Here is an 11,003-nt window from a genome sequence, read left to right as displayed (position 1 = left end):
AATATGACCCATTGATACTTTATATATTCCAATGCTCAGGGGAATGAACATTCAATACAAACACTAAGAGATTTATTTATTTTTCTACACTATGAATTGTTAAATTAACATTTTTTAAATGATAATTTGAAATGATGACGCAAACACAACAGAGTTAGATCGGCGTTGCTCAATGACACGACGCTCCGTTTAGCATGTCGCGCCTGGGGCGATTAAAAAGGAAATCCTTTAGGACCGATTTGGCTGAAACGAAAGTGAAGCAGTTGAGGATGAGCAGAGAAGAGAGACGGATCACTCAGAGCCAGAGGAGCGTCCAGGCCGGACAGCGCGAGGTAAGCTGCTGCTGATTCTTGTTATATTTTTATGTAACATTGTTTGTGACGTGTACCTGAACTATGATGCAATAACACAAAAACACACATGTTATATATGCTCTGTGACTACGCTCCTGTTTGACAAAAAATATGTTTGTTGAAAAAGAAAATACTGTGAAAAAGGTTTATACCTTCAAGGAAAGCGATTTGACTTTTAAAGTGTGTTTTGTTATTAGGCCAGTTTATTTAATTATACAAATATAAATGTTTTGAGCGATTTCCCGTAAAGTCTTCAGCTCCCCATAATACGTAAACCTACATGATGGCAGTGCACTAAGCATTAAACAGGGAGAGTAACACTGTGGTGAACCGCACGTTTCAGGGCGTGTACAAAACACACGGAACAGTTGTTTGCTGTTCTTCAGCTGTTACAGGGAAATAGATCGTTATCGATGATGGAAGTTATATCTAGACATTGTTCTAAATATATTAACTACATTTTATGAAGTCGAAAATATTCTATAAATTCTATAAAGTGTTTCTGATTGGTTTAATGTTATGCATTGCCAAACTTTTTGCGAACTTAGAACACAGTTATATATATATTTTTTTTTTAAGAATTAGAATAGAGGAAATATCTTTGAAAAGTATTATTGTTATGAGTACTGTTACTAGTATTATATATATATAATGTCATGGTGGTATTCTATGCGGTATTGTATTGTTGTATTATTTATTGATATTCCATAAAAAACAGTTTTACACACATGTAACACTATATATATTGTTTATTTTAAATGTGTACTATTTTTACCATTATGCTTGATTAAAGTAATTATACTAATCTGTAATAAATAATCTCAGATATACTGTATAGGTGCCACTTAGGTTTACCTTTAGTTTATCTCTGCATGTTTGTTTGTTTTCATTCATCTGTATCTCCCTCTCTGCTCTTCTTCCTCTGCAGCTGTCAGCAACATTTCCCCCCTTGTATCAAAGAAGTTCATCTCATCTTATTTTATCATTTATTCCACTGATTCAATCCCGTTTAAAGTAAAACTCCTCACGACACTGACAAGGTTTAGAAGTTATCCACATCTACCTTTCTGCATTCAGAATTCATTTCCTGGTTGTCTGGCTGTGTGTATTTTACAGCAGGAAGTAGGTGATACTGCACAATTACTCTAGAGCGCTGCTAGAGGGCGACTAATCACTGTCTTACACATCCAGGTGGCAGACAGTTCAGTCTGACATCAAATAAACAATCACTGACATGAAAGTTAGAAAACAACTTAGTCAGACATTCAGTAGATCTAACATAAAAAGATACTTATCACATCAGCATTAACATCTACAAAAATATGATTCACCTAATTAACCTTTTGTGGGACTTCTGCAGACAAACTCAATACGTCAGATATGAGCCTCCAGATTTGCCACTGCGGTTGGTCCAAAGCGACAACATACCATGGCCTGAGGACTCACCAGGGGAAGATGGGATGCACACCCAAGGGAATGGGTATCCCTGAGAGTGAACAATTCAGATTTAGCAGTTACCGTCCTCAACTAACCTACCAGGGACCTCTCATAACAGTTAAAGAGCCTTTGATGAATACCTTCACCCCTCCTTTCAAATCCGGTGAGTGGTTACACATCCGTGGTCTCTAGTTACGCATGTTTATCACTGATGTCTCTGATTCACCTGCTGCAAAAGCAGGAAATAATAGGAGTGACAGTAAGAGTTAAAAGCCGTCTCCCAAACCACTGAAAGGTTTTCTTCTTCTTATTGTCAGGGAGTCAACAGAACACCTGGATGAATCAAAAGGACAGTGGAGAATTTAACTGGACCACTCCAGTCAGTACTGAGGTATATCCAGACAAATATAAATTATATGTGCTAAACAACTTCAAAATCGTACAATCAATTTAGGACAAATCATGTTGTTGTCAATAATACAAAGATTGTTCTGGATAATACAAAAGGAATAGGATTCAATGCAATCAATGTAAATCAGAAACCCACTGTCCAATCTTCTTCTTCTCTCTGACAGAATGTTCCCGTGTCTCCATACTTCACCACCACAACTCTTCCAGGAACAGAAGATGAATTCATAGAGATGATCAAATCAAGTATGCATTATAATTATAGTTTTCCCACAGTATTGGGAAATCAAATCTTAGACGGAACCAACCGAGTGCTCGATTTCGCCGGTGGCGCACAGGTACGACATCCTTCTGTGAAAGCAAGGTTACAGTGTCGGGAAAAGTGAGCAAAGCTTTGTTGAGCGAAACCTGTCAAATCTCGTCTCCCGCCTTTCTCTGACAGCCGTCGCTGAGGCCAGTGTCGCAGATCTTCAGCACCCAAGTCAACCCTGCAGCCGCGGAAGTCCCAGGGAAGGAAACAAACAAATCAGGTATGTTCCATGAGCGTAATTCATTCACAACAGGAAGAACATAGAGAGGATTCAAAGCAGCTTTGTTTGACGGTGACAAACTTGTTTCTCTGCAGCGTTTCAGACTCCACCGCACGACAGCACAACGCACCAAACCATCGGCAACGCTCGTAGAGCGCTTGATTTCTCCACCAGTGCACAGCAGGTACAGCAGATTCTCTCTATTTAAAAGAGCAAATCCAGCCTTCATCCTGTGAATCACTTAGATGGATTCGTATACACCCGTTGGATAGAAGTTGTGGTTGTAACCATGCACAACTTCATGCAGTGTTATTATCATTTGGTCCGGCTTGCACTGAGTGCTTTCATCCTTTAGGTGGAGCAACAGGTCTGGGATATTCCAACAACCACAGCACAGGAAACAGTCAGACCAAAAGAGAGAGAGCAGGAGAAAGAGAAAGAGGATCAGAAACTACAACAGGTACTATACTTTTAATAATACAGTGTCTAGTTTTTAGCCAAAACTAGGGTATCCAAGCTCCATTTAATTATGAAGCATAATACTTCACTTCTTTCTCTACAGGGCTATTCATGAAAGTAGTCCATGAATATTTATTACTTTACAGTCGATTGCAATTCCTCCTCTGCATTGAGGAGGTCGGTTTATGGCGTTTTGCCGTCTTGTCTTCTTGCTTCTTCACTTACGTTTCGGAGAATAATGCAACAAAGAGCATTAAACGCCTTTGTGCGTGCTTGTACCCATCTGCAGAGGCTCGCGCTACAGTGCCCCGCTTGAGTATAAACAAAGCTTTAGTTTATTCAACTCTATTGTGTATTTTATACGTTTTAACGGCTCTAATTTAGCCTTTTAGCATTATTTGATTCAAACTTTAGCAGTTTCATTCAGCAATGCTGCCACTGTACTTGTGTTTGTGCACGTGGTCGCTACAATGTGTGCATACTAATACAAGCATTAATTGTTTCATTCAAGGCGAGGCAAGACAGGATGAGGGCTGATTTACAGCAGAAAATTCAGACCAGAGAACAAAAGATGGCCGAAGTCAGATCATCTGTAAAAGCCTGCAAGGTGAGCTGTGGCAGATTCTTTCGCTTTGTGATTTTTGCTTATTAACGTTTCTTTAACATCCTCACTGTCCGTTACTCTTTTCAGGGCGGCCTGGACGTTGAATGGCTGGAGATCAGCAACGTGTTCTCAGAGGTGATGAGAGTCGTTGAGGACACGCGGCAGCAAGCCCTCCAACCTCTGGAGAAGAGGTCGGTTTAGGGATACATCACACTAACACCACAGTTAGGAGTCATCAACGAATACAACTAACTGCTTAATGTTACTGCGTGTTACTTTTAGGAGAAAGAGAGTGAAGAGAGAAGCACAAGATCTGGTCCAGAAGCTGCAAAAGGAAATTGACAAACTCAAAATGACCATCGACGAGTTGGACAAAAATCCTGACTTGCAGGTGAGCATCCAAGCTTTTAGCCTTTTAAACATTTCAGCAAGTCATTATGCTTTTACTCTGCTAGATGTCAGCATCTGACAATATCTACATCTAGGGGAAGCTAAGCCAATATTCACGGTTTTGTGCTCAACAATTCTGTGTATTTTTCCACCTGTTTCGAATTCATTAAAATTATAATATTCTCATATTTTATTACACAGGTTTCACCTCAAACAGGCCTGGGCGAAACCTGTGACTGGAAAAATGTCACTGTTGACACTTTATTCTCCTTTGGTACGCTGAGAACTATAACGTCAAACATGATGGAAGAAATTCACAAGGAACTGGATAAACTCTCTTCTGTTGGTGAGTACTGCTCAAGTTCACCAAGTTATGCATTTCATCTGTAGTCACTTGCTTTAATATGATTTCTCTTTCCACAGAACTCAAGAGGATTCCCACATTTGCAGGTGTGTGACTCAGAACATTTAATGAAAATCTACTATTTAAAACAGAAAAAAACACAGTGGTAAGAGAATGATTATGGTTTAAAAGAAAAAGCTTCAGGCATTAAGGGGCGTGAGTGCATTTGGAGATTCAATTTTAAAAGCCTCTATGGTTCCATGACAATAAAAAAAAACTGGTTTCAACCTGGTCAGGTCCTCTTCAGGGTAACAGATGAAGTTGCACCACCTGAGCCTGGCCCTTTTATACATTCACTCAAGGGAGTCTCGGCACACAGAAAGATGCTCTAAGGATAGAATCTCTGCATAAAATATGCAATAAAATAGCAAACTGGGGAGTCAAACTGGGGCATGCGCTCACTCTTCCTGAGAAAAAGCCAAACTTAAAACTGTATATCCAGGCTTAAATGAAGAAATTATTAACTTAAATGTGAAATATTTATTTGGATATCAATATTTTTGAATAGTTTATCTTCGATTTCAGTCAGTAACCATCTTTAACCTTTGCTTTGTTTTCTTGGAGTTTCAGTTCGGGAAGTCTTTAGGAAGTGCTCCGCGAATGATAACGTTCAATCCCGTTGTTTTTAGTAATTTAGAAATTGTCACAAACAAGCCATGCTACCAATGAAGGCTTTTATTTAAATTCTCCCGTACTTTTGTGTTTGTTGAGCAAATAATGTTTTAACCACTGAGCACACCACCACCGCTATTTTTTTGAACACATTGACACATAGTCGTAAACAGGAAGCAAACTTCTTGCGGCCTTACGTGTTACTCTGATGTTTTTCTTCACCTAGTCATTCTCTTTGTCACTTGAGGCTTTTGCTGGAACAACTGATTCTGTGGTTTTTCTTGGGAGGACACCACGTCACTTTGTGGTGTCTAGTAGCAGATAGGAGGTTGTTCTCTTATATTTGCTTATTTAGTTTACTAATATAACTTAAACTGCACAAGCATTAACATACAGTGTGTCTCTCACCCATATGAAGTACATCATGATTCTATTTCCATTATTCTGCTCAACTTCAGTGGATGTAAAGCTGGATCCGACCACCGCACACCCGTGTCTTGTTCTGTCCCCCGACGGGAAGATGGTGAGAGATGGAGGAAAGACCCAGAAGGTTCCTGATGCTCCACAGAGGTTTGACATGTTTGGCAGCATCCTGGGGCTCAACAGGTTGTCCTCTGGGAAGTCCTACTGGGAGGTGGAGGTCGCCAACAAGACGGGGTGGGACCTGGGTGTAGCGAGGCGCGACGCAACGCGCAAGGGGAAACTCTCGCTGAGCCCGGATAGCGGTTACTGGGCCATCGTACATTACGAGGAGGAAAAGTACGCCGCTCTGACGGTGCCGCCCGCCAGCCTCTCCCTGACAGGGAAACCTCAGAAGGTCGGGGTTTTTGTGGACTACGAGGAAGGTCTCGTGTCCTTCTACCATGTGACGGCCAAATCTCACATCTACTCGTTTACTGAGTGTTCGTTCAGTGACGAGGTTTTCCCATATTTTAGTCCACATCTTAAACAAAATGAGAAAAACACCCATCCTCTGATCATCTCCGCTGTGAAACAGCAGCAGTAGATGGATGAAGTGCATGTGTTACTTGTGCACTGCTAGTTACAATGCACCAGGAGATTGGGTTTCACCAGCAAAGGGTTTGAATTGGGTTTTTTGGCCTGATCATCTGAGGTGTTGGGGGATTTATTTCCTGTCTAAGTTTAGACTTTTCTTCTTCTTTTTAAACAGGGCATTTTTTATTCAAATATCAATGAAGAGATAATGAGTTTTATTGTGAGTGAGTTTTGCAAAAATGTATATAAAATTAAAATAGAAGTCCTGCATTGAGAATATTACTCTAGTAAAAGTATAAAAGTATAATCAGTAAAATTTAAGTACTCAATGGCGAAAAATGTTATTATTATCATGCAATAAAGTAAAAGCATGATTTTACTGCTGTGGTTGGTTGAGGTGGAGATTATTTTTTTACTATTTACGATCAAAGTGCAACTCGTGATTATTTTCTTCGTGGATTAATCCACTGATTATTTTTGTAAACATTCTGTAAACCGTGAGAAACTGAGTCCCATTTACCCAGAGCCAAAAGTCAACACTTCAGAATGTTTATTTTGGTCCAAAATACATAAATACATATTAAATCTTAATGGTCCAAACTTCAGCAGAGCTTTGCTTCGCTGCTGCGCCGGTCCCCACTGGATCCAACGCCACGCTGCTGGTGGCCCAGGCTGCATTGGGCACGTGAGAACCAGGACTGAGCGGAGCAGACGTCAGACCCCGCTGCATTAAAATGGGAGGGTTTCTAATCTAAAGGGAGGCTGGTGTTTAGAAACACTTCCTATTTCAATCACCACCAGAATCGACACAAAATGAAAGTTTGTAAGTAAATGTAGTTGGTTACATTCCACCATTAGTGTCTATGCTTCACATGAGTTCAACCATTTGGTGAAAGCTTCATTTTCTTCTCTGTATCTCTTGTTAATCTGTGTCATGTTCATCTGTTCAACCTATCATGTGGTTTCTGTTATTGATATTAAATGACTTCTGCTTTGGTCTGATTGAGTCGGTCTCTAAATATGTCAATTCACTGGTGAAATGTAAGTTGAAGCCCCCTTCATACAAAAACAAGGTCACTTGTCTTTGTAAGATGTGCTGCAAAGATAGCCCCCAAACAGACCCTTGGGACAATAATATGTGTTGGGAACATGAACATTTGTTTGCTAAATATCTTGAAAATTGAAAAAGTCAGAACAATATAGTAATTAGGTGCATAGGAACCTCAGTAAACATTTTGACCATGAGTTTATGGTCTGAATCACTATTTCCAAGACCTTTTCAGTACAGCATGATGTCATGATTTTGTAAATTCTGGTCCATTTAGAGTAAAGTAGATAATAAAGCAGGGTAGGCTTTAGGGCGGGTAACCGACGGGTTGCTACCGCTACCAGAGCCGCATGTGGCATTGATTGCAAAAATCGCAATCCAAGACAAAATGCCGAACTCGAGGTTTCAAAACCGCAGTCCACAGACCAATGGGTGACATGTTGACGACTCCGTCTATGCTTTCATTAAAGATTGTACTAGAACAGATCTGGGAAATTAGCATGGTAGCATTTAGCTGTTGGTTTGTTCCGACAAATGTATGCACAGTAGCCTACCACACTCAAGACTAGTTTGCTGGTGATTATCACAGACGTATATGGTGAAAGGGTAGTTTGCAGTACTTTGATTGGCTGTTATTCCTTTGGGTTTAAAAGGGGAAATGTTATTGGACTTCCATCAGAGACTTAAACATCGGTTGGTATCGATCCTCCTCCAGACTCAACACAGAAACATTTACAGTACAGTATCTTTAGAATCTGTCTTTTGTCCTTTTTCTGACTTAAATGACTAACATTAGGACTATTTCTGTCTTCCCACCGACAAAGTACATTAGTATATTTAAAGTACCGTTCTAGATCAGATGTCACAATGTGCTTCACAATAAAAGACAAAAGCAAAAATATAATAATGTATGTGAAGAAACATTACACTGTTAATAAATGAATGGAAAATATAGTTCAGTATATTAAATGAAATGAATGCATAGAATGAAAAGAGAAAAATACTTCCGCAAACGTCTATTGAGCTTTTTGTCAAATTCAAACTTATGTGTGTGACATTAAACTGAAATGTAAAAAAAATCAAAATGACATGGTAATAATCCATAGAGTTTGTAAACAATATTAAAATGCTATCTTTGCAAAATGTAAGGCACTGTGACAGCTGTTGGGATGTTCTGTGAATGTTCTGTGTCTCCAAAGGCCTGTGTCCTCGTGTGAAACTTTGTGTGAACTTCTTTTCACACTAAGTGTCTCAGCTGGGTTTTTCATTAGGTGTCACAGCTGTCTTTCTTGAGGAGCATTTCAGCTGTTTGTCCTGACATCTCCTGTGACCTGGGTAAAGAGGAGATAACAAACCTGTTGAGCATGTCAGTCTGTACGTAAGGCTGATTTGCAACGATGGCGTTTTCCAATTAGGATAAGATGACCTCAGACTGAAGGAATTATCAAAGAAACGGGTCCAAACGATGTTCCAGACTTTATGCAAATCATTCTGTTCCAACGTACTTGTGTGTTATCCTCAGTGTATCCAAATCATTCTGTTCCAACGTACTTGTATGTTATCCTCAGTGTATCCAAATCATTCTGTTCCAACGTACTTGTGTGTTATCCTCAGTATATACTGTATATATCAGAGACAGACCTTTGAGCAGCACCTTGACGCATTAACTTGTATGTGTTCAACTCTGTCTCCTTCTTGCAAGAATAAATGTGCTGTTTAATGATTTTACAACCGGTGTCAAGTAATACTTTTCTAACACAGTACTAATACATTTACTAATTATTTGTCATTTTGCACGTAGTGGATGAGTGTAGTTTGGATGCTGTGTGTGTACGGCACTTGACCAATTACTGGTGTATTTTCAATATTTTTGAACAATGAAATAAGATGCTCAAAAAGTCCCATTCCTTCTCCCCTCTACACAAGATGAACATCGTTCTCCTGATCACCGTCGCACTGGCTCTGAAATATAGATCTCATTATACAGGTACCTAAAGGGGAAAAGACTCTGCATTCCACACAGACCAACGCAGTCCTTCCTCGAGAGTTCGGATCCGGGAAGTGTCGAGCAGATCTGTAATGACAAAGGCCACCAGCTAGATAAGAACAGTAACATTGTTATTGAGATATACACATTTTAAACTAAAGCTTAACAATCTAGTTTGTCTCTTGAGTCTTGTTAGAGCTGAGTGTTGTATTACCAGCTACCCTTGAGGCTAATAGGTTGCTTGTCTATATAAAACTTATGGGTACATTTTTACATGATGAGTTCACTTCATACTATTATTACTCTGTATAATCTGAATATTAATATAACTAATGTTCGCTACATTTATATCCTTATACTTTCTCCAGGGTGAATTTTTTGGTTTTGTTCTTCACAGTAACAAATAACTTTAAAAAATATAAAAGATGTTTGACTTATGAAACCTGTTCTGTTTCCCTTCAGCTTCAGAAGCTTTCTCTTCCCTTTTGCTTTGCATTTTCTTGGAACTTTCCAGATCGTATTATTATCGCTATTGTGGTCAAAATTGTCTGTAGAAATAAAAGTATTCAACACAAACATTGCCGTTGTTGTCCTTCTTTATTTAAGCAAAGAATATTCATCAGAGTTAAAGATTTTAGCTGAAAGGTCGATGCTGCTCAATGCACAGATGAGAGCAGAGCGAACCTGTAGTTAAGTTAGTACTTAGGGAGTGTTAGTGTGGGAAATACCTGGACTAGATCTACGTAGACACAACTGTGAACATTCAGCAGCCCTCTTGTATATTGTAACGTGGCAGTTAATCAGTGTTCTTTATTGTTTATTGTAGCTGGATTGTGATTGGACATAAAAACTGCTCATTGTTCTCCTTTATATCTTTCTAGAAGTTTCTGGCAGACGGACGCCAGATTTAGTTTGGGGCAACTTTAATGAACAAAGGACGAAAGCTTTTAATGTATTTAACACATGACTAAAAGGAACAGCACCAGTCAATCTAAAGAATATAAGCTTAGGCTACATCGCCCATGAAGTGGGTGAACGGTCTCTGACGTCCCCTGTGAGTGTGTTGCTTTTGTATTTCTACTGAAACCCATAAAAAACTATAACAAAAACCAAAGAAATACTAAAACCTCAAAATATGTATTTTTAAAACCATGCCCGTTAGATCAGAATATGTTACTGTCTGTAAAAGCTGCACTTCCTCATTTACATAATTACATGGAGCAGTTGGCTGTGTCAACGTATACATGCCTCATCCAATAATGAGACATATATGGTGAAGGGAAATGTGCAGTATTTTAATTGGCTGTTAATCTCCTTGTGCTAAAATGATTGGTTGCAGTCAAATGTTTCCAAGACAAGAGGAGGTTTAAAAGGGGAGACATATTGTTGGACTTCTACCAGAGACTTCAACATCAGCTGGTATCGATCCTCCTCCAGACTCAACACAGCAACGTTTACAGTACAGAGGCTGCTGATCAGAGCAGGTGAGGAAACCTCTTCATCACCAACACAAATGTTGTTTTGTTATTATTAGAATCAGTTTTTGTCCTGTTTTTGAGTGAGATGACTAACAATACAAATGGTTCTGTCTTTCTACTTTCAAGTCAGTAAGGTAAATGTATTATTAAGTTTATTTATAGAGTACCTTTCTAGATCAGTAAATAATTGAAATGCTATCAAACTGATGTGACAATACTGATTTATTGACAAGAGACGTTCATTTTGCACGTAGTGGATGAGTGTAGTTTGGATGCTGTGTGTGTACGGCACTTGACC

The 11,003-nt window shown here is 39.2% G+C and overlaps 1 protein-coding gene across 1 annotated transcript; it reads left to right on the top strand.

Annotated features, from left to right (window-relative positions):
* The first annotated feature begins 281 nt into the window (after positions 1-281).
* Positions 282-7,138, top strand: LOC116385494 (E3 ubiquitin-protein ligase TRIM39-like). Its single transcript, XM_031851003.1, has 13 exons — positions 282-332; positions 1,714-1,953; positions 2,108-2,181; positions 2,366-2,536; positions 2,641-2,728; positions 2,824-2,912; positions 3,084-3,188; positions 3,699-3,794; positions 3,879-3,982; positions 4,074-4,182; positions 4,383-4,527; positions 4,605-4,631; positions 5,655-7,138. Exons 2-13 carry the CDS (start codon positions 1,734-1,736, stop codon positions 6,200-6,202), a joined length of 1,776 nt encoding a protein of 591 aa, XP_031706863.1. The 5' UTR covers positions 282-332; positions 1,714-1,733; the 3' UTR covers positions 6,203-7,138.
* The last annotated feature ends 3,865 nt before the right edge of the window (positions 7,139-11,003 follow it).

The sequence above is a fragment of the Anarrhichthys ocellatus genome, unplaced genomic scaffold, assembly GCF_004355925.1.
Source record: "Anarrhichthys ocellatus isolate YVR2014 unplaced genomic scaffold, GSC_Weel_1.0 scaffold11, whole genome shotgun sequence".
Classification (NCBI taxonomy): Eukaryota; Metazoa; Chordata; class Actinopteri; order Perciformes; family Anarhichadidae; genus Anarrhichthys; species Anarrhichthys ocellatus.
This window is presented reverse-complemented; position numbering and strand designations above follow the sequence as displayed.

Excerpts from the sequence above, each read along its gene's own strand:
- LOC116385494 (XM_031851003.1), top strand. The coding sequence starts at position 1,734 with ATGAGCCTCCAGATTTGCCACTGCGGTTGGTCCAAAGCGACAACATAC. Across the intron at positions 2,729-2,823 it reads GAAGGAAACAAACAAATCAG|CGTTTCAGACTCCACCGCAC; the intron begins GTATGTTCCATG and ends GTTTCTCTGCAG. Across the intron at positions 3,983-4,073 it reads CTCCAACCTCTGGAGAAGAG|GAGAAAGAGAGTGAAGAGAG; the intron begins GTCGGTTTAGGG and ends TGTTACTTTTAG.